The 23,597-nt window shown below is 41.9% G+C and overlaps 1 protein-coding gene and 1 long non-coding RNA gene across 7 annotated transcripts in view; one reads left to right on the top strand and one right to left on the bottom strand.

Annotated features, from left to right (window-relative positions):
- LOC146357586 (uncharacterized) overlaps window positions 1-23,597 on the bottom strand; it is a 96,678-nt gene that overhangs the window by 46,226 nt on the left and 26,855 nt on the right. The window lies entirely within an intron of this gene.
- ELF5 (E74 like ETS transcription factor 5) overlaps window positions 411-23,597 on the top strand; it is a 27,152-nt gene continuing 3,965 nt past the window's right edge. The window contains exons 1-5 of one of the 2 annotated variants that reach the window (XM_084851552.1): window positions 411-512; window positions 9,705-9,832; window positions 18,130-18,363; window positions 18,834-18,884; window positions 22,561-22,629. In XM_084851552.1, coding sequence (XP_084707678.1) covers window positions 9,706-9,832; window positions 18,130-18,363; window positions 18,834-18,884; window positions 22,561-22,629 — 481 coding nt within the window. In that variant the 5' untranslated portion in view covers window positions 411-512; window position 9,705. Of the gene's footprint in view, window positions 513-1,604; window positions 1,703-9,704; window positions 9,833-18,129; window positions 18,364-18,833; window positions 18,885-22,560; window positions 22,630-23,597 lie in introns of those variants that run through there. The other variant, XM_084851547.1, reaches the window with a different exon arrangement.

Here is a 23,597-nt window from a genome sequence, read left to right on the forward strand (position 1 = left end):
GTAGAATGTCAAACATTAAGCAACAATCCTATACAACCAACAAACAAATTAAAATGGCCTTTAAATATGGTGGGAACGGTCCAGCCAAAGTCAAGCACTTTTACATTGCAATCCTATGCTCACTTACCTAGGAGTAAGTCTCATGGAACTCAATGGGACTTACTTCTGAGTAGACATGGCTAGGATTGCATTGTTAAGCTCTATTGGTTTCAAAGGGCAGTTCTGTGTTTACAATGGTGTAGGGGTTCTAGGTTACAATAGGCATCATGTGTAAACATTGGGAGAAGGTTCCAGTCCTTAATGGCTCTAAATGGCTGCTATGTGTTTACCATTCCTGGTGGCACTTAATGAGTGGAGCATTTTTTTTTTTCCTGCCAGGGTCTGGATTAGCCAATTCAGGAAGTGCCTTGGATAGCTTGGCTAGACTTGTGAATCAGCAATTAGAGAGAGAGCTGCTGTTTCCGAAGTTTGTACGTTCCAAGTGATTTTATTCAAACTGGAGATCAGCAAAGGTAAATGACAGCTTTTCTTGCCCTGGCTGGTCCTAAACCTTTGCTTAGGCAGCTTTTGGGGACAAAATGAAGATTCTAGAGTCAAGATGTGTGAGGCATACCTCAGAAGTGAACTGACTGTGTAACTGAGCTCCCTGCTAACCCTTTGTCATTGGGTCTTCGCTCATAAGCTTGTGTTACTTTTATACTCTGGCTAGCTTTCCCTAATGTCTGCAGAAGAAATTGAGTTAGCTCATCTCTATCCACAAGATCCTTCACAGTCTACAAACATTGTTCTGTCAGCCAACTACAAAACATTTGAATTATTAGAATTTTCTTTTGGTGTGTATTTCTAATGATAATTTACTGGAATAAAGCAGCTCTGAGTAATAGTGTGTTGATTAGATGCTTGCTGCTGAAACTGAGAATGTTTTGCTTTTCAATTCAAATTTCTTTGTTGCTCTACTCAGGTGGTTAACACAACCAGTTACTAAAGGTACGAATCCCTTGCTTTCCTTTTCAGGTCATGCTTCTTATTCTCAACACTTCACTTAGAAAATCATGTACACATTTATTCGGTATTATGCTCACTCTTCACAGCTAGCATTCTGGGAACATTCTACAAACAATCCAGTCACAGCTTGTGGTTCTGGCCCATTGCTTGAGAAGTGTTTACTTTGTTCCTCTATATTAATAATAAATAGCCAGCCTTTTGCTGAGTGACGTACTTCGAGTTCTACAGATGAGCCATAAAATCTACTTTTTTAAAAAAAAATGTATAATGGGCTAACTGCTTTGCCTTTATGAAAATATGAAGCAAATACAAGCGAGAGAAAAAGTCACCCACCTAGCCTACCTCTTATAACCTCCAAGTGCCTATTTGATGAAAAGAAGGAAAGCTCCAAAAAAAAACAAAAAAACAAGCAAAGGATTAAAACTACACTTTTCTGAGTTGAAGAGTCGTTTTTTTCCCTCTTGTTCGCCTTTCAGCTGTGTCATAGTGTATGCTATCATTGTCATCACAGGGGGTGTGTGTATAAGAACCTGAAAAACCAAACAGACCTGTCTGGAGAGTGTTCCATATATCACAGAACTGCAGGTGGCCCTCCTTCCAGAGTACACCTCACAGAGCCGGAAAGCCTCTTGGCTTTGAAGACTTTCTTTTGGATCTAACAATCCCTTGGGAAGAGAATAAGCCCTCTCAGCTGCAAGTAAGCTCCATTTACTTATTTAGTTGAGGGGTCTTAAAGGAAGTTCGAAGTTGCCACTGTAGTGGGAGGTTAGCAGAGCAAATGAACATAGCATCTGTCTTTGGTGTTTCTGCCCTAACTGCCACACTTTTGAAGCTGACAAAATTAATGGGTATGAGCTCTTAACTTTGCAGTCCTGTCATATAGCGAACACAGCAGGCGACTGCTAGCACAGCACCCAGTCTAATTTTTACAGGATCATAGAAGCTGAACCAAAAACACGAAGGCTGCAATTATATGCACACTTTCTTGGGAGTAGATTCCATTCAATATACTTTCTTTCAAGGAAACATGAATAGGATCTGGGCATAAGTTTTTGTTAAAGAATTGGCTGCCTTTGCCACTGGTCCCTGAGAATAAATTTGGTTATACATGAATGAACACAGTAGTGCTAACATTGCAAAGGTCAGATAACCTCTCATGAATGCTTGTCAGGGCCTAGAGTACAAAAACAATCAGTTCTGCAACTGAGATTGCAAATGTGTGTTTTTGTCTAGGATTCATATTATAAATCAGTTATCAATTTAGTGTGTGTGGAGAGCATTGCTCAGATGTGCTGCTGTATAAATGTTACTTTTTGTGCTGCTGAGACCTCTGCTGGTGGTTGCTGGTAGGAAACCTGTCCTCCTGTGGAAGCACCGGGTCATTACTGACCCTTAGAGAGACGCCGCTTGCGCTGGTGTTTTCATGGCAGACTACAGCGGGGTGGTTTGCCATTGCCTTCCCCAGTTGTGACTACCTTTCCCCCAGCAAGCTGGGTATTCATTTTACTGACCTCGGATGGATGGAAGGCTGAGTCGACCTGAGCCGGCTACCCGAGACCCAGCTTCTGCTGGGATTGAACTCAGGTTGTGGGGAGAGTTTCGGTTGCAATACTGCTGCCTACCACTCTGCGCCACACAAGGCTTGTCCTTGGTGTACATGGAGTCTAAAGAAATATGCAAAGTTGCATCTAAAAAATATGGTACCTGAATTTTCTAAAATAGACCTGATGTGTTTGTGTTTCAAGAGCATTTCAACACTGATTATATGTATTCAACCACAAGACTGATTGATTGATTGATTGATTGATTGATTGATTGCATTTATACCCCGCCTTTTTTCCTCTTGCAAGGAACCCAAGGCAGCTTACATTCTCCTCCTCCTCTCCATTTTATCCTCACAACAACAACCCTGTGAGGTGGGTTGGGCTGAGAGTGTGTGAAACCCGGATCTCCCAGCTCCTAGTCCAATACTCTTGCCACTACACCACACTGACTGTCAGTAAGATGCTTTGAACATTTGTCAACAAAAGCTAAGAAAGAAGCAGTCTTTTAATAATCAATCGCATATAATGGTATTTGTAGACGCTGATTCCTTGCAATAGGACAGATCAAATTTTACTAGCTAATCTAATGGAATAAATTATTTTAGTAATGATCCAGTCAAATTTATGCATGTTTAAAATCCACTGAAGTTAATGGGAGAGATTTAGAGCACATGCTTAAGGGTGCAATCCTATCAGGATAGGTGGCTGCCTCCAAATTCGGAGGCAACCACCTATCCAATGCACAGCAGGAGAAGCACAGAGGGGATCGTCTCTTCTGTGCTTCAGCCGCCCTGCATTTACGGCTAGACAGCCGAGTTCTGCTGTCTAGCCATGGAACCTCAGAGGTCGTACTGGCATGTGTCGTGCCGGCATTGCCAACTTCCCCACCACGACACACCCCCAGGAACGCCCCGCTTTTGCTGCTTCACACTCCTCTTCCGAGCATGGAGTGCAGGGCCATTCTGTGCTGCCTATGAGGCAGCATGGCAGGGGGTGGAGATCAGTTCTCAGGGAACCAACCTCAGAGAGTAGGCTCTGAGGTTGGTTCCTGGGAACCGACCTATCCTAAGGCCGTCCAGCCGCTGACTAGCGGCCATAGGATTGCTTCCTAATTCTCTCATTGAAATCAATGAGACATAACAGGGCTTAACTTGGGCTGGATCATGCTGTTTGTCTCTTAATCAAATGCAGTTAACTTTTTCAGTAAAGAATATCTCATTAATTACCACTTTATTTATTTGATTTATTTATTTGATTTATATGCCACCGTTCCTCACAAAAAGCCCAGGGGCCAATCTTGCAAAAATTAATTTCCTTTTATAAGCTACAGTGATTTCAGGAAGCAAATTCTGAGATTATTTCAGTTTATAAAAGGAACACTCAAAAATAACATTCAAATATATCATTGGCAAAATCAAAACTAATACAAAATAATTTGTTCTTCCTTCCTTTTAACCCTGTGCATGTATATTTGGAATTGCCTGATTTTCCATTGATTTGATTCATTGATTTCCATGGGACTGGTTTCCAAGCAGTGGATTAGACTGAGAGAGTAATAAAAAAAAAAAAATTTGAAAAGTCATTATAGGAAATCTTAGGCTTCCTTATTTTGCCATTAAAACAACCACATCACTACAAGTAAACCAGTTCCTCTTAGTCCAAAAACTGTAGTATGATTGTTGTCATTGACTTTTCCAATAATTACTTTGTTAGAAATACAACTAAGGAGTTGTGAACAGGGAAGACAAATTATGTTGCTTAATCTAGTTTAAATTACTGTGGATCACATTGTCAGGTATTAGTGTGTGTAAGCTACCTGGTCTTGTGTGTATCTTTTTCTTTTCTTTTTTTCTTGAGGTGGGTTTCCATTGGCAGCTGAAGGCTATAAAATTAAGCAGCTTACAGTGCAATCCTATACATGCCCATTGAGTTCAATGGCACTTACTCCTGGGTAAGTGTGTATAAGCTTGCAGCCTCAATTGTGTTGAAGGGTCATGCTGTCCCAGTTATCTTTCCTGACTATTTTGCTAAACTTGAGGTGTCAATATTTGCAAGATACCAGCCTTGTTGATAACATGAATAAAGATGAGTTTTCACCAGATTTTTTGTTTGCGCCATATTTTCTCTATCAAAGGTTCCATATGGATGTTAATTGCAACTATGGATATTACTGTTGTCAGTTAATAGGGTGTTGTTGTTTTTTTACTAAGGTTTCAAACACAGAGTTGTACTAACACAATCCTTGGCTCAAAAAGAAAACAGTATGTCTGAATTTATGCTTTGTACAAATTTCAGATTCCAAAAATGAGCAAAAGCTGTTGCTGTTGTAGATGCTGGCTTCTCAGCTTCTCTTTCTTAACAACAATAGAATATTCACTGAGATGCCGTTCTTTCAGCGAATATTCTATTGCCATCAACACAAGCTTCAAAAGGTTGAGGCTAAAATAAATCCTTGCTGTCAGTAGGAAAAAAAATACAAAAGAGTGAAGATGAATGGGATCAGCTTTGTCTTAAAACACAGACAGGAATTATTAGCAAGTTTATGTACACATTTAGAAGAAGTTCCAATGGATTAATCTTGGTTCATCCTGTTCTTTTTTCTATTTTCTGAACAAGTTGACTTTTCAGTGCCATAACCCGTCCCAAACTGACTGAATACAAGGATTAGTTAATCCTCCAATTGCCTAACACTATGCCAACCCCACATAGGATATTATAAATTGTGTCCAAAATCATGCAGGACTTTCTCCTCCCTCAGGCAGTCCCCTGTGCCCCACAAAAATATGTTCCAGAAGGTTTCCCAGTCCTCTAGAGCAGATTTTGAGGGCTGCACAGAGGGCTGCACAGAGAGGGGAAATTGCCCCCTCCCTTCCCAGTTCCAATGGTGGAAGCAGTTCCAGGCTTTCTTCACACAGAGCTTTTATCCTGCTATTGAGATGGCTCTCTCATGGAAGTTTGCAGGCTCTTTAGATGACACCGTGAACCTTCAGGTCGTCTCCTGCACTAAATAGCCTTCATTCCATTTTTAAATAGATCGCAGATAATGAGCTATCAAATTACCCCATTGTAGTTCGACTTCAGTTCCCTCCATGAAAAGAGGAAAAGCGGCAGGAAGAGGAGCCAGATCAATGTAAGATATGGAAGAGTCAGATATGGGGGAGAAGGAGGGGGAACAGGGAGGGGGAAAGGAAGCATGTGAAAAAGGGAGTCGTGATCCTGCATTTAAAACCGAAGCAGAAAGCCCCATTTTAAATGCAGGATTTTAGGCTGGTGTAGAGATGCTCCAAAATACTTCATTGAATTTCACCTACAGATCATCATTCACTATGTAGCAGACAGGGAGTTCTCCTCTAAATTACCTCATATTGATAACTACACAAGACGTGAAATTAGTCCTTGTCCTAGCTTTGAGCTGATCCAATTGTCATGTGAAAGTATAGTACCCTCACATCAGTTCCATATTATTGTATGGTAAGAATACAGAGTTCTCCAACCATGTCGCATTGGCCAGATTTGATGATATGATGATCTAGAATGAATTAACGCACATTGGAGTTGTAGCTCTGATATTATTCCATTCCAAGCAGTCTGTAAAATTATTAGCAAAAGGTATCTTGAAGTTGTACAATTTGGCATGAATACATTTGATGCTTCACAGAAAATTTAGGACTGGGTTTCAAATGATATGATATTCTATGTAATTAGTACAGTGTCAAAATCACCACTAGCCCACCAATCATTAGTCTGTTGAGACATTAGTTTGTAAGTAAGAAAATAATTAGTTTAAAATACTAATAGGGTAGTAATTTATTGTTGATATTTTTAAACAAACATAAAATCAAATGTAATATAAAACTTCACACAACCATAAAGACAATGTGTTATCAAATTATAACCAAATGTATAAGGTCATTTTTCCTTCTGGTTATAATTTTGACAGAACCGACTAAGGGCGCAATCCTATGCATGTTAGACAGAGAAAAGGCCTACAACTCCCAGCATGCCCCAGCTGAGTTGTAGGCATTTTCTCTGTCTAAACATGCATCGGATTGCGCCCTTAGTCACCCTAGTAACCTACGCAGGCCAATCTGCATATGCAGAATTAAAATAGTATCATCTGTCCATAAAAAGAAGGAATAGTAGCTATTTCCAACCTTTATTGGAAAAAAGTGGTCTCTGGGAAAAGCTACTTTTCAAATACAGATTAAAAAATAAAGAGGCTAAGATACATGCTTGCTGCACTCCTTTGTGACCTGGATTTTTGATAGTTGACCATTGATAGTTTGATAGTTGACCATTGGCGCCTACCCTAACCCAGCAGGTCACGTCAGTATATAAACTATGTACATAACCCCGTATCTTTTAGTGTATATGATCTTATTCTGGACTAGCGAACAGATCCGGCTTCGCAGGGTTTGAGAAGAGCCCTTTGTTTGATACAACAAAGCCTTGCACACTTGTCAGAGGGGAAGACATTGCACTTGCCCCACCAGAGTGAAGCCACACCCACTAGCCCCCTAGGCATGGCCTGTGCCACGATGAACCCCAGATGAAATACAGTTATAGCATTAGCAGAAAAGGAAAAAAAAAGTTGTATTGAAAGCTCCAAATGGAACAACTCCATCAAGAAAGAGATGGAGGGAAGAGGATGAAACATGCCGGTGGCAGAGGCAGAATAGAATAATGGGTGGAGTTAATGTCATTTGGCAAAGTCAGTTACTGAGTAGGAGCTGAGGCAGCTGTTTGGTTAGAAGAGAGGTGGGAGCTGACAGGGATAGCAGTTAGTGAGATCACAACAGTTAGGTTAGGCTGTTAGAACCATCAGTTATTATTCTTTATCACATGTCTACTTGTTCTGGATGTAGTTTAACACAGCAAAGCCTTCAAGCAAAGTTACACAGCTGCCAGAATTGGACACATTATGCCTGCCTCAGCCCCTAAGCACAACCCCTGCCATAGTGACTCTCATAGCCCCTTGAGGGAGGGGTCTGTCCACTTCATTCCTCTGAGAGGGGGGCTGCCCAGCAGAAGAGGGGAAGGGTCAGCCATATACCCTTTTCCCTCAGACTATTTTCTCTGAGGTAACTCTACCATAGGTTATGATTAGATAGGATTGTAACTCAAGTAGTTGTTAATTTCTTCCTGTAGCTTCTGCATATGTATTCCTGGGTCTATACTTTCTTGACCCATCTAGGTATGTTTAAATTCAATATTTTACCTGACAAATAGTCACTTTGATCCCTCTTACCTACTGCTTATATGATAAGTTATCTGATACAGGAAAATCCAGTAAGGGTATTCTGTATATTGGACCCTGGCTATATGCAAGAATTTGTAGTTTGCTTGCTTTGCAAATTGTAGTTTGAATCCCTATCGTTCTATGAGAAGTTCAATCAATCAGACAAAGCATTATGAAGTAGTTTTAGGATCCAGATCCAACACAAGGGATGGTAGAAAATACATATTCTTATATATGGCACATTTCCCGTCTTCTCCCTTTCCCTATTTTATCCTGGCATTCACTTTCTTGACATTGAAAGGGATCAGACCAACCTGGGATCATACACTGGCTTGAACCAGGGGTAACTTGTACCCCTAAATGCTAAACATGGTGCTTATGAATAAGATGTGAGCCAAAACTGCCATGTCAGGGAAAATATTTTCAGCAGCGATTAAAAACACCTGATTATTTCAAAATGATTTTTGGTGCCCTTTGTGAAATGTTTGTTGGTTTAACTTGGCCCTGCTCTCAATTGCCTTGCCTGTGGAGAGCTGTGACATCGTCCAGATTGGGCAGAATGATCAAAATGTCTCATTCAGAATGGAGGAGGAAGTCGGGGGTGGGGGTGACACCAACAATACAGCAGTGAGTGGGGACAATGCTACCAAAAAAGATGGGAAATTTCAACATTTGGACTGCTTATGTATTTTTCAGGAGAAAACAGTGGGCTTGACACAAAAATTGGAAGTGAAGGATACTTTAACAGGCCTGGTTATAAAGGTTTGGAAGTACCAGACTATCATTGCGCTGCAACAATAATGTAGCTATTGCTCAAGAAGAAGAAGGCCCAATTTTGTTATAGACATATGGAATTAACATTCAGGTTCCTGTTCCCCTTTATTATAAAGTTTCTGTGGATAAAGCCATAACTGCACTGGACGAGATTAACATGCAGAAATAGTCATCCTGATCACAAGCCAGCGTATGATACAATAGATCTTTTCATCCTGTTGAATATAATGCCTCCAGCAACACAGCAAAAGCAATCGGCTTTTCCATGGAAAACTCCACAAATAAACCCTTCTTAGAGCTTAACTAAACATTATATGCAAAAGCATATAACTAAATCCCAGTGGCGTGTACAAGGGCTAAAGCAGCCTTCCTCGAGCTGGTACCCTCTGGATGTGTTTAACTACAACTCCCAGCATCCCCCAGTAAGCAAGGCAGCATGGTAGTTCAACATATCTGGAGGGCACCAGGTTGAAGAAGGCTGGGCTGGAGTTATATAGTGTACAAGGGCTAGAATGATGAATAATTTAAATTTTTCCTAGGAAGCAGAAAAACTTTGGGGGAAATATTCTGGTTTCAAGACAACTCTAGTCACAAGCAGTTTTTCCTGATATTGTAGAGCAGACTTCCCTAACCTGGTGCCCTCCAGATGTTTTGGACTTCAAGTCCCATCAGCTCCAGATGACATGACCAATGGTGGGAGTTGTAGTCCAAAACATCCAGACGGCACCAGGTTTGGGGAGGCTATTGTAGTGTGTGTGTGTGTACTTCCATGCAAACAAAATATAGCATAGCTTTATCTTTTGATCTTGCTATTCTCCATGGCTATTATTTATTTCTTTACTATTACATTTATATCCCACCTTTTTTCCCTTTTGCAAGGAACCCAAGGCAGTCTCCTCCTTTCCATTTTATAATTTACCACTTATGGAGTGATTAAATGGCCACTTTTACTGTTGCAAGTGTCCTAGGAATATGCCAGTGGAAGATATCACTGTCAACCTTACTCAGAGTAGGGTTGGCTACTCTTGCTAACCATAGTAGCCTACTGAGGAACTTTTGTTTTTGTTGCTATGGTATGTGTAGGAATTAACAGAATGAACTTCTGTTGAAGAACTGATATGAATAATAGTATAATATTTTAGGATGATGCTGGACTCGGTAAGCCACAATACCTTCCTGCCAGACACAATGATATGTGAATCCCTGATGTCTTGGTCAGAACTATCTGGGACAACTGAAGAAAACTACCCTCCATTTGATCATCAAACAGGTGGGTACGTGATTTCGTAATGAGTGCTCAATGCAGTTGGTGCCATCTAATAATTTTACTTAATAATTTCTTTTGAATGTCACTGTAACCATAACAGAACAACCTGGACACAAATAAAGATGGCTTCCACTGATATCATATTCTCTGTCTGAGGGCCTTTCCAGACACTTTGTTTTCAGCACAACAAATATACAGTCATTGTTTATTTGTTGTGTGGAATCCTAGCTCCCTGACAAGTGCATCTGTTTGTTTTTGTTTGCAACTAAATTTGTCACATTCACACTTTGCGTTTTTAGTTGCACACATCAGACAATCTCCGGATACACCTAAAAATGTACTGTGTTGAGTGGCGTATGAAGAAGCAACATTGGCATTTGAATCGTGTCATCAAAGAGTGTCATCAAACGAAGCCAGTAGTTACATAATCAAATCCTTGTCAGAGAAAGGTTAGCCTTCTATCCCTATTGAATCCATGAGGGAAGCCTGGCCAGCATTTCCTTGGAGACTTCATAAATAGCAGATTCCATGATCTTCACTCAGGTAGCTTAGGACAGAACTAGATGTTCTGCCTAACTATACAGAGCTGCTTCCATTCCATGTTTCTTTGCTTTCTTTCCCTTGTTAACAACTAACACAACAACACAATAGTTCTGCTGAGGCAGTCTCCTGAACTCATGAGGGCTAAAAGTGTGTAGTGGGCCAGAGCATGCACATGCCACCCCCAATGTTCCCAATGCATGCTGGGCCTTCCCCTTCAGATCCCATCCTCCCCACTTTAAGCAGGGAGGACCAAAGAGGAGTTTTACTTCCATACAGATGAACGTGAATAGATCTGTCTGCATGATCAGGGACCCTGATAAAGCAGGGTTCCCAATCTCACAGAGCTCTGTTGGCACTCAAGCAAATATGAGAACTCCCCTTCAGACTGTCAGGAACTGAGGGTGTGGGCCCCAGCATGCACAGGGATGCTGGGGGAAGGACTCGCATGCACGGCCCCATTCCTCTATACACCTTTAGCCCTCACTAATTCAAGCAGAATGCCTCTCTCTCTCTCTCTCTGCCTCACATCATGTGCTGGTGGGTATGGGGAGATACATAGTATGATTCCATCACATAACATCATACGCTGTGTTGTAGCAGACATGACAAGAAACAGAGCAGAGTAGCAGTGTAGAGTAGCAGTGACACTTTCATGTCTCTTATAATGCCTGGTTCCCTTATTATTCATCAGCTGAACTGTTTATTCAGCTGTTGAACATTCAGCAATATTCTTCTCTTTATCCTTAATCCCTCTGCTCACTTAATTTTCCTTCTTTCTCTTCTTAGTCATGTTCACCTCTTCATATTCGTCTTCATTCTCTTCCTCTTCTGTCCTATTCCAAGCTTAAACTTCATCTTCTTCCAACTTTTCAGCTTCTCCGTGGCCTTGCCACTTTGTATCTATCCTCATTGCTTCCTCTCTGTATTTTCCCCATTGTTCCCCTCCACTCATCAAATACCAATTTTCTTACTGACTCCAATTCCTTGTGCTATTTTCATCTTTGTTTTCTTTTGTATGACACCTTACATATTTAAATAAAGTTCTTGTACATTTCACCTTTGTCCTCTTTTCAAAAAATTATTTAAAAACGTATAGTTTCCACTTCATTTTTTATTTTGATGCTTTCTTTTCTTTCTTCATGTCAGCTAGTGAATAGATTTCATTTCACTCTTACTCTTATTCTTTTTCATTTTCCTTGTAACTTCTCCCAGAAAGCACAAATGTTTTCCCCCATAACTATGCTCTTCCCTTTTGTTTTATGTTTAAATTCTGAGCCCACACACACAATGTGAGCTATGTACAGGTTGGTCAGGCTCTTTTTACAAATATGAAATGATAGAGGTCCTTTTGGCAGGAGCATGAGATCAGCTACAGCTTCCTGTGAAATTTGTCATTATATAATATGAAAAGTGGATAACCGATGGCCGATAGAGTGGCCAGTTTAGAATCACAGACAAACCTAGGAGTTGGGGATCAGACTATGCAAGCTTCTGTTAGTGCTTGCTTTAGCAGAGGCCTGGAGACTATTGAATTGCTTTTGCAACAGAGGGTGAAGTTCACATCCTGTTTCTCCAGAACTCCTGATTAGCCTGGCCACTGATGAGCAGGAAGGAGCCATCTGCTCTTCACTCTGTGGAGACCTTCTCTGAAGTAGCTCCCTATTGCTTGGTCATGGAAGCTCCCTGGGTGACTTTGGGCCAGTCACAGAGTCTCAGCCCAACCCACCTCACAGGGTTGTTGTTGTGAGGATAAAATGGAGGAGGACTATGTACGCCACCTTGGGTTCCTCAAGGAGGAAAAAGGCGAGATATAAATGTAATAAATAAAAAATAATAGAAGGGCTACTTATGCAAAGATAATCTGATCAAAACTTAGGAGCAGTTGAAATACACATGAACTAGACAAAACATCAATTGCTTATGACCTGTCTAGTCTTCGTTCCTCTCTGTGTCATAATCAGAAGAAAGGTACAACATTAGTTAAATATTAATATGGCCAATACACTTTTCTCATGTGTTCTTTGGCAATGTGTAATAAGGCGGATGATCCAGAAAACCAATTTACTCTCCTCTGGATTGTAATAAAGAACTATGGTGCAACCGATTTCTAGTATAAGAAACCAGCACTGGTTATACTCCTTTCCTGCATAACACAGTTGATATGTTTTATATCAACAACATGTAGTGGTATAAGCTTGGTACACTGGTGGCTTTTCCATATAAATCATGCCACACCAGCTTCTGAGAAAAGCGTAATAGTTTCCCCACGCAACAGTTATGACTGAATAGAGTTATGCAATTCAACTGAAAGTTATTAAGCCGATTTGACCTAGTTAACTCCACACTGAGTTCTTGGGACCTAGGGTTGCTATATGCAAAAAGGACAGGACTCCTCTCCATGACATAGTTCTGTAGAAAGAGTTGGTTTTTACCTTTAAATCCCTTTACAACTTGGGACTCACATACCTCAGAGACTGCCTGTCCCTATCTGAGCCCAGCCTCTGTTTATATTCTACAGAGCAATTCCCTGCTTGAAGTGGCCACACCACATCAGGCAAGGACATATGTGGCAAAGAGCAGGGCCTCCACAATTGACTTCCCAGATGAAGACCACAGGTTCTCCATTCTTTTGGCTTTTCAGAGAGGATGCAAAGTATACCTCATTCAAAAACCTATATTTCCAGCAGGTCAATGGCTCCTGCTGATTATATTACATTGGCTATTGTTTTATTTATCTGCACTGCTGTTTTCAATGTTTTATGGTTTACTTCCGGTTGGGAACCATCTGAAGCCTTGGAGAGGCAGGGCACAACTGTTTTAAATAAATTAATAAATTAACAACACAAATATGCTGACTATCTTAGCATCTGACTGGCCAGCTCCCCCCACTGGTGCAACAGAAACTCTTAGAAACAGTAAGGGCTCCTTCACACAGAGCTTTTATCCTGTAATTGAGATTGCTCCTTCATGGAGCTTGCGGGCTCTCTACATGATGCCATGACCCTGCTGTGACCCTCCAGGGCGTCTCCTGCACTAAATGCCCTTTGTTCCATTTTTAAACAGATCGCAGATAATGAGCTATCAAATTGCCCCATTGTGTTCCGCTTCAGTTTCCTCTGTGAAAAGAGTTAAAGCAGCAAGAAAAGGGGTGAGATCAATGGAAGATAATGGAAGACTCAGATATGGGGAGGAGACGGGAAGGAAAGGAAAGAAAGGAAAGGAAAGGAAAGGAAAGGAAAGGAAAGGAAAGGAAAGGAAAGGAAAGGAAGCGCGTGTAAAGGGAGTCAGTTGTGATCCTGCATTTAAAACAGAAGCTGAAAGTCCTGTTTTAAATGCAGGATTTTAGGCTGGTGTAGAGATGCCCTAAGTCTCAGTCTGGGCAATATGTATGTTCCATCAGAACTAAAACTTGAACCGCATGCCATAAAATGTGGAAAAGTTAGGCCAACAGAATTCATTTTCCCCTGTTTTCTTCCAAGTTTTTCTTCCCACCACAAATTAAAACATCTATTCTGATGGGGGGGGAATCATACATTAAAATATTACTGATGTTGTTGTTTTTATTGAAAATGAAACTATTTTCCATAAAGCTGTGCTCATATTCTCTGCTTTTTGATGACTGTGTATGAAACATTTTTCCAGAAATCAATAATGTTTTGCTGGTAATTTGTTGATCCATTCCTGTCTAGTCTCACAACTGAATACAATAATCTTCTTCCTTCACAAAATGCTGACACACAAAGTAATATGAACATGAACAGAGGAACAACTAGATTTCAAGTTTGCATCTTTGGCAAACTGATTGTATATATATAATTACTTATAGGGAGCTTTCCTGACTTCCAAAAATAATCTGATTAAACTAGACCTGGCAAGAATTGTTCCATGAAAGAAAGGAACATGCCTTAGCATTTTTATTGCTAACAAAGCTGATATTTATCTCTGTCAAGTCAAGGGTTTAGAAGCAATTGCGAATGCATTTCCAGGTTAGTACATTTCACTAGACCATCAGAAAAGCAGTTAGTTTCATCTCCTGAAACTGTAGAGAATAGTTGCTGGGTGGGTTTGCATGTCATGCTAAGCCACGCTGAGGAGTTCATCACACAGAGCTTTTATCCTGCTATTGAGATGGCTCTCTTCGAAGTTTGTGGGCTCTTTAGATGACGCCGTTACCCTCCAGGGTGTCTCTCGCCATTTCCTCCACCTATCTTGTGTTTTCTCCAAACGCAAGAAATGTGGTATTTTTTCCAGCCCATGGAACAGGAGCGCCATGACCTCCCTGTGAAATTCTCCAATAGCGGAAGAAACCGCTGTGTCTACCTGCTGTGGGCATTTGTTTTCAGTTGTTGGGGGTGTGGTCAGGTTGATGAAGACATTGAGGATGGGAGCGGGGTTGCATGGAAGGAGACCTGAGCAGATTTGACAGGTGTGAGCGCAAGAATCGCCTGCTGATTGCGTCTCCTGCCTCTGCATTTCTCAATTGGAGGGAGAAGAGGGTAAAATGCCTTCCTGTAACAAAGGGAGACACATTTGATCCCCCGCCCCACCAAGCTCAGAAGCAACATCCTCTGTTGATTCTGAGCACCCCATTAAGTTCAATGGTGCTTACTCCCACATAAGTGTGCCAAGGGTTGCAGACTTACAGCACAATCTTACATTCTATGTCTACTCAGAAGTACGTTAGAGGTTTCCTGGGGGCTGTGAGAAAACCGTACAGCAGAACTTAAGCTACAAAAACAAGACTCCCCCACCTCCTTTGCATACATGCCAGACAGGGAGGGAGGCATTCCTTCAGTTCAAACCATGTGGCTGCCGTGTAAAGAAGCCCCTCCTAACCTCTCAAACTGAAAGCAGGAAGCTCCAGAAAGGATGTGGGTTTTTGTGGGGGGTTTGCTTAATGTAGAAACACCCTGAGAATAAGCCACCATGGGTTGGTTGTTTGCTTGCTAACCCAACAGACGACTGGGTGCTCTGTGGCTTGCCATGGCTTGTTTACCTCCTCCTCAGTCCCGCTCAGTTCTGCTGGCTCCAGCATGTATCCCAGGAGCCTTTTTGTCAGAATGTGTTTCCTCGGTCCCTACATCACCACATTTCTGCAACTGATCTGCTGGCTCCCAAGGGCAACTGCCCCCCTCTGGCATCAGAACACTGAATGGAATTAATTTTCTGAGCCCTCATGAACACAGTAACGTGTTCACAAACTTAAAATAATAATAATCAGGGCTTTACGCTCTTGTGCAAGAGTCTCGTCTGATATTTAGCCCAGCATACCCATATCCTCTCTTGTCAATGTCCTCCACTTTGGCACTTCCCTTGCTAGTAAACAACTTAAAAAAAATAAAAAAGGCTACTTCACATTACACTGAAGTAAGAACACCCAACTGAAATCTCCTTCTCTCCTGCAGATGCCAGCTGCTTCATGTTTGTCGCTTCCTGCCACTGGTCTCTGTTGCTAGCTGTCACATTTACAGAGCAGTGAGCACAATCACTAAACAAATTTCAAGGCAGAGCAGTAAAACTAAGGAGAAAATTGTGCAAATTTTAGGACAGAGAAGTAAAACAGAGGGGAAATTCATGCAAATTTTCTAGCAGCAGACATTCACACCTGTGCAGTTGCACAGGACTGGGGGGTGGGGAATGTGAATTCATTCGGGACAGTCTCCAGTGTCCTTTCCTTCTCCGTTTTTAGGAGCATGGGGTGGAAGGCACTAAGAAGGGATGAGGGAGGATGGTGCTGTCACTAGTGAGTTCTTGAGGAGTGGCAGAGGGTTTTGCCGCTCTTGCCGGGTGGCTGTCTAGATGTTCCCAACAACTCATGATGAAGTTGCCCTGCTGGGTTAGGACAAAACAAGAAGCTACCATGGCCATGAACAATCCTACAGCAAGCCATGGTTTCTCAGGGTGGCTTGTATCCACCCTGCAGAAACCATGCCAGGATCGCACAACACAACAACCCAGCATTGCTGATTATCTATGGTGGGTTGTCGTGTCGTGCGAACCAGGTCACAGTGTAGAGGACTTCCAGAGCAAGAAGTCCATTCATACAACCAGCATTGAAATAGAAACCATGATTCACAGCCCATCTGTCATAAAAACAAAAATCCTTCAGAAGAAGGAAATGAATCTATATAGCCTCTACAATTAGTAGGGGTTGGTTCCTAGTGGGTTAGTAAATCTTGTAACAAAAGATAGCCCTGCTAGAATAGAACAAAGACCATCTAGTTTGATATTCTGTCTCCAACCAGCTAAAGTTCTATTCAGATGGTATGAATATATGGATCAGATACTGGGCAATCAATGCATGAATAAGAGAACAGGATTATGCATAGGATTTGAGCAGAAGTTTTGATCAGCACATGGAGGTCAGGAATAAGGCCCTCTTTGCATTGATTATCCACACATTTTTGTCATCTGAATAGAGCTTTCCTGGAAGTTCACATGCATAACATGATAGAAATAGCCATCCTGCCTTGATTTTTCCCAACGTCTGATACCACTTTTAGCCATAGATCTAGTGCTTATTTTGTATCCTAGATAAAATCAGCTAATAGAACTGTGCTGCCTGAGAGCAGCAAACCCTGTGTTTTAATTGTGTTGTTGGTTTTTAATCAGTTTTTATCATTTTAATTGTAGTATTGTTTTGTGAACCACCCATGGGAAGGCTATACAATTTTAGTAAATAAATAAAATAAGTCCCATTACAAGAGGCCTCTATTTGGTTGTAAAGCTGAGAGAACAGGCCTCATGATCATCAAAATATTTTACGGATCTCCTTTAAGTCCAAATCCTGCTGCCTTTCCACCCCAGTCTAAGAGGTTGTGCAACACTGCTATTCCAACTATTGCTAGCCCAGAAAGAGGTTGCCACCTTAGGAACAGTAATCCTCACGCAGCAAAAGTGTGACATGCTGTCATCAGTCCATGATGACAGAACAACACCACATATTGTCATTTATTCATTCATTCATTTCATTTCATTTCATTTGCATCACACCCAATAGGCAAAGCTATGTTGGTGTTTTTTGCGGGCAGCAATTTCCTTTTCCCGCCAGTAGCCAGTAAATGTAGCCAGTAAAGCAGTGTATACATTTTTTAAAAAACACTGCTTTCATGGGGCAAATGGCACCCCGCTCGTTCCCCACCCCTCTCCCCCCGCCCCCATGTTCAGAGAAGTGTAATGGGGGACGAGTTACTTCTGAGTAGATGTGTTAACCTGACACCTCTCCTCCATGTCCACCCTTTCTCAGAGGGAGTAAGGGTCACTTTTTAAATCCATTCATTGCTCCGGGGATTGAAAGAAGAGCAGGCAAAGGAATTATCCTGACCCCTCTCTCCACTTGTACTCGGTAAAGTGTAATTGAAGCCAATGAGTTCCTTCCCAGGAGCCCACTCCTCCTGTGCCCACCCTTTCATGATGGAACTTTACTTCCACCAATCAGGCTGCTCCCCCCCACTCCAGCCTGCCCCGAAGGCAGCTGAGGTCACACAGACTTCCAAACCGCACTGAAGCCACCACAACTGGAAAATCCATCACAAAACAAGTTTGCAACAAAGAGGTTTTTAAAGCATGAAAAATGCTTTCTATAGAGAGGGGCATGCGACATGTGCCACGATCATCTTGGGGCGCAGTAGAATCAGAGTAAATGCCATCTTGGGGTCTGGGACTCACTTACTGAAACACTCGTTGTCTAAAATAAATGACTGAGGAGCTGTTCAAAGTTTAGCTGTACTCCTTTTTTTCTTATTCCATTGTGACAGGTTGCGATTCTTCCTGGACATCTATTCACCCGGACTACTGGACAAGACACAACGTCTGTGAATGGCTACAGTTTTGCTGTGATCAATACAAACTGGATGCCAACTGCATTTCTTTTTCCCACTTTAACGTAAATGGCCAACAACTGTGCTGCATGACTCAAGAAGACTTTTTATATGCTGCAGGAATTTGTGGTGAATACCTGTATTTCATCCTACAAAACATCAAGACTCATGGTCAGTGTTCCAAAGATTTAATCAGAATAAGATTTTTTCATTCTAGGTGTGACCGTTATGGTTGTGCAAGGCATTGAATTGGCAGCCACAGAGACTGACATATTGCATTGAACCATCGTCTAACATACACACAGAGTGAGATAAAAACAGGATTCAAACAATGTGGAAACTGATGTTTACACAAGACCAAAAACAATCTTTACAAAATCATATCTAATGTTACAGGCAGGTGGACAAGACTGGGACAGGGGTGGAGGGAGCAATGAAAACAAGACAGGAGCACAAGGGAAAGATTAGTCTAAAACCTTTATATCACAGAGATGAAGGGAAATGAGTGAAGTTTAAAATGGAGGAACAGTGGCAAGAGAGTTAGTTTTAAGGATCTAATTTGCCCCAAGGTTTTACTCTGGATACAAAAGACATTTATTATTATAAATCTGAACATTGGATTTGATGTTTTTCCTCTGCAGGAGTGTCCTTCTTTCAGGACAATGAAGATACAAAGTCATCTGAAAAATATAGTAAGTAAACTTTTAAAGCGTGCAAATCTCTATATAGGAGGGAAAGCCCATAAGAAAAAACAATCACCAGTGCTTCAATACACAGCAAGCCACAGGGAAGCTTATAGTAAATCAGCGATCTTTAGGCTGTGGAAATATTCTCTGTTCTGGTTTGATGAACAGATGCTGTCATTTGTTCTGTTTGGATTAGGCAGAATAGTAACTGTAAGGGCCAATCCAGACATCCAATGCAGATTTCTTTCTTTGTCAGGTCTGAAGCCAAACTGAATCTGAAATGCTCTGCTATCACCTATTCCAAAAACTTCCCTAAGAAAGCCTATATCAACCATCGTTTCTTAAGGAAGTTTTTGGAATATGTGATAGCACAATACTTTCATATTTAATTTGGCTTCAGACCTGATTTTGTGATGGAGGCATAGTTGGTAGCTTTGGTGGACTACAGATCAAGAGGGGAATACTGCCCTGCCAGTGGAGACTGATGGCTCCTATGTCAGTGGGGCAGTGGAGCTACCCAAAAGGCTGAACCCTATCCCCCAACTTGGTTCAGCACCTTGGATAGCTTCTTTACAGCTCTGACTGAAAGCCAGAGCAGGTTCACTGCCCCACTGACATAGGAACCACCAGGCTCCACTGTTCCCTGCTGATCTTATTGGACCTCAGTGACTTTTGATACTGTGGACCACACCATTCTCCTGGACCACTTGGAACACCAGTGAAGATACTGAAATTTGCTCTTAGAGAAATGCCTTTTGGTCCAATTGGAGGGTGATCATTGAAGAGCTTAGTTTGGCCCATGGAAATTAGTACATGGTATCTGGGAGGTCTCCATGATATCGCCAAGGGTCCTTAATATCTATATGGACAAAACCACTGGTAGAGGTAATCTGCAGCTTTGGAGTTGTGTGTCATCACTGTGTTGATCACACACAACTCTATATACCATAAACTAAGCATCCCGGAAGTGTAGTGTTTGCCTTTACTCAGTGTTTGGAAGCTGTGGTCAAATGGGTCAGGATAAACAAACTGAATCCAGGCAAGTCAGATGTCATACAGGTAGGAAACACCACACTGACCCAATTTATGGGCGTCTATCTGTCCACAACACAGGTGTTAACTCATCAACACAGATTCACAATCTTGCTATTATATTAAACCCCACATTGCTTTATCGATAAGCAGGTTGCTGTAGGACCTAAAGCAGTTACCTTTGCTGTGTGAGATTGCATCTCCTTTGGAAGGACAGGAAAACTGCCATACTGATTGTAGTTTCCAAGCTTGACAGTATAAATGTGCTTTCTGTGGTGTGTTTCCTTTTGAAGATGACTCAGAGATGTCAGCCAAGGCAAATGTTGTGGCCCAGGCAGGAGATGGGAACGTGTGCAGTCTTTGCTTTGCCAACAATTCAAGTTGCTGGTTTTAACTTATAAGCTTGATTATAGGTATAAAGTTTACACAGTCTAGAATCCATATGCATTAGAGACCATGAGCCAAACATAGATGGTATATTACATTCATCTTTGCATTTAACGTACACTTTTAAAAAATGCAAATAGCAGCTGTGTGTGTGGGGGGATAGATTATTATCAGGTTCATAGCAGGTGGGGAAGGAGAGTTTAACCTTTTCTTCCCTTCCTGCAGTCCTGATGAAAAGCTCCCAATGCAAATAGCAGTTTTAAGGAGCAATCCTATCAAGATCGACGGTCACCTCTGACCCTAGAGGAGACCACCTATCCATTGCAGGATGGGAGGAGTGGTGAGGAATGGATCTCCTCCTCGCTCCCCCAGCTCTGCTTTTGTGGCTAGACAGCCGATTTCAGCTGTCAAGCTGCGGGACCTCCGAGTGTGAGAAGCATAGGATGTGTCGTACCGGATTTCTGACTTCCTCGCCCCAGCCCACCCCCAGGAACACCCTGTTTTCACCACTCTGCACTACTCTTACGAGCACGGAGCATAGGGCCAATTGGCACTGCCTACGAGGCAGCGCGAGAGGGGGTGGGGGTCAGTTCTCCGGGAACCGACCTCGGAGTGTGAGCTCCGAGGTCGGTTCCCAGGAACCAACCTATCCTATGGCCATCTAGCTGCTGACTAGCAGCCATAGGATTGCACCCTTAGAGAAGAAATTTTTGGCAGGACTGCAGCAGAAGAAGAAATGGTTACTCATCTTCTGTGATCCCAATAATTATCAACCTCCACTCCACCATGACTGCTATTTGCATTTTTAACACAAAGATGCATTTAATGTCATGACTAGTTTGACCTTCTATCTCGCTGCTATCTTCATTCGTCAAATCAGGCCCTGCTTCAGTTACCAGCAACTGAAATAAGATGCTGAAACAGGATCTTTACAGCCGTGGTCCTGACGCTACGAAACAATCACCTTCTGGAATTGAGCAAGACTGTACAACCCTACTAGAGAAGGGCAGGGGAGAGGGGAGAACCTTCCTTTGCTTTTGGGATGTCCATTTTTCTGATCAGCCAATGCATTTTCTAGCTATTTTAGTCTGTTGTTTCTGATGTTTGTAGATTTATTTATTTATTTATTTATTTATTTATTTGCTCTGTGTTGCAGCAAGGCATCTTGAGATGTTAAATAAATTAAATTAATAAATGGGGCAGTCTTTGCGTGTGATTTGTATGGATTTGGTAATACTCATGTTGGACTTACCCCAAAGCCTAATGCAATTAGAAGTCCATTTTAGAGTTCCAGGTTGTGTAAGGGCACGAACTTGGAGGCTTTCAAGTGTCCTATGCGGGGTGGGAGGAATGGTGGTGCGATCTCTGCCTCCCCATCCTCCTGTCCTGCATTTTTGCTAGACGAGCATTTTTGCATTTCAGAGGGGGAGGGAAGGCGGCTCGGGAGGCCTCAGGATAGCTTGTATCCCGACCTCTCCAGTCTCCTACTCTTCCCGCCCACTGAAACGCCCCCTTCCCCCTCTCCTAAGTCATGTTCCCAACCTTGGAGAGGAAGCCTGTGCAGTTCTTTCCATGCCAGCTGTGGGGGGGGGGCGGAGTGCCGATTCCCAGCTCTACGGTCAGAGCACTGTTTCCAACCTCGGAGTTGGGAAGCTGAAATATCCTATGGCCCCGGAGATGCTGCCTAGGGGTCATAGGATTGCTCCAACCATCTATCAGTAGACAGACCTGTACATTTACAAGATGGTTTTCTGTGTATCTAGGGTGTCCAACACTTGTAAGGAAAGGAAACCCTGCATCGGTGTTAAGACAGGGCCACAGAGAAGCACAGAGGCCGCTGACTAACCAGCCAGAGATGCCAGCATCCAGCTCCTTTGCCACTGCCTGCTATACTCCATAACTATGGATCTGTGGTTATACTGTAGATAGAAGTACTATTTACACATAGATACAATCAGGACACACTGTGTTTTCAGATAACCATGTTTATCAAATTCAGATCTAGTCATTGGTGATCCTTTCTGTACTTTTTTGTTTACTGCTATTTCAGCTAATTGTCCAGCTTTTGGTTAATCATTCACTTCGCTTTATCTTTATGATAAAGTTGGATTTTAATCCTAAAATAAATCTCAACCCATATTGATTTAGTGTTGCATGGAATTTCATTAGGTGAACACATCACCTTCTTTAAATCATATTATCACCAGACCCTGAAGTTCATCCATATTTATTTGTGGCAATTTTTTAAAAAAATCTTTTTCAGATAATGATAAAGCATGTTTGAGGACAGGCAGCATCAACAGTCAAGATTTTCAAAATCACAGTAGAACAAGTATGTATATATGCCACCAAAAGATTGTGCTTGGAAATGTCATAGTAAATGCTGCTCTGTCTGTAAAAATATCACCAAATACCTTGTTATCTTGTTTAGTCTGGATGACATTTGTTATCTTTTAATTTTTAAAAATAAGTCTATAGTCCTCATTATTTTATGATAAGCAAGAGTGTTGGACTAGGAGCTGGGAGATCCGGGTTCTAGTCCCCACTCAGCCATGGAAGCTCACTGGGTGACTTTGGGCCAGACACAGACTCTCAGCCCAACCCACCTCACAGGGTTGTTGTTGTGAGGATAAAATGGAGAGGAGGAGGATAATGTAAGCCGCCTTGGGTTCCTTGCAAGAGGAACAAAGGCGGGGTATAAATGCAATAAATAAATAAATAAATTGTAGTAGCTCAAAGCCACCAGGTGGCACTCATGGTGTTCAAGACAAACACCTGCTGTGCTGATTAGCTGAAGACTGGAGAAGAAAACTGAAAAGCAGGCATTGACTGTCTAACATGCAGATTAAAAACCAGCCATCTCTAACTAGGTTTTTCATGTTTTTACTAGCAGTTTAACAGCTACATGACTGGTACAAAGTCAACTGATGAAACGTTTCCTATCACTGCAGCTCATTACTGGGAAAAGCTTCATGTGTTGAATTTATTCCTGTGACAAAGCTGTTACAGAGGATCCATGTCTAAAGAAATATGGCAATTCTACCTTGAACTGCTAGAAGGAAAAAGTAAAATAGAAGAAGGGCATGGGATAGTTGAAAAGGGGCAAAGCTTGACAACAGAAGTACAGAATAAAGGAGTAAGAGGAAGGTTTGTTGGGATGCCATTGGCACATATGAGGATCTGAGGAGGGACTGATTCAGAGGACAATACGGTTGTGCTTCAACCCAGAGGGGAGGCCTTTGGTCAGTAGAAATCTTTTATTATTATTCCGTTTTTTAATTAATTTTCAAAAGTAAGTTT

The sequence above is a fragment of the Heloderma suspectum genome, chromosome 1, assembly GCF_057233095.1.
Source record: "Heloderma suspectum isolate Gila_16-S chromosome 1, 16-S_ref, whole genome shotgun sequence".
Lineage (NCBI taxonomy): Eukaryota > Metazoa > Chordata > Lepidosauria > Squamata > Helodermatidae > Heloderma > Heloderma suspectum.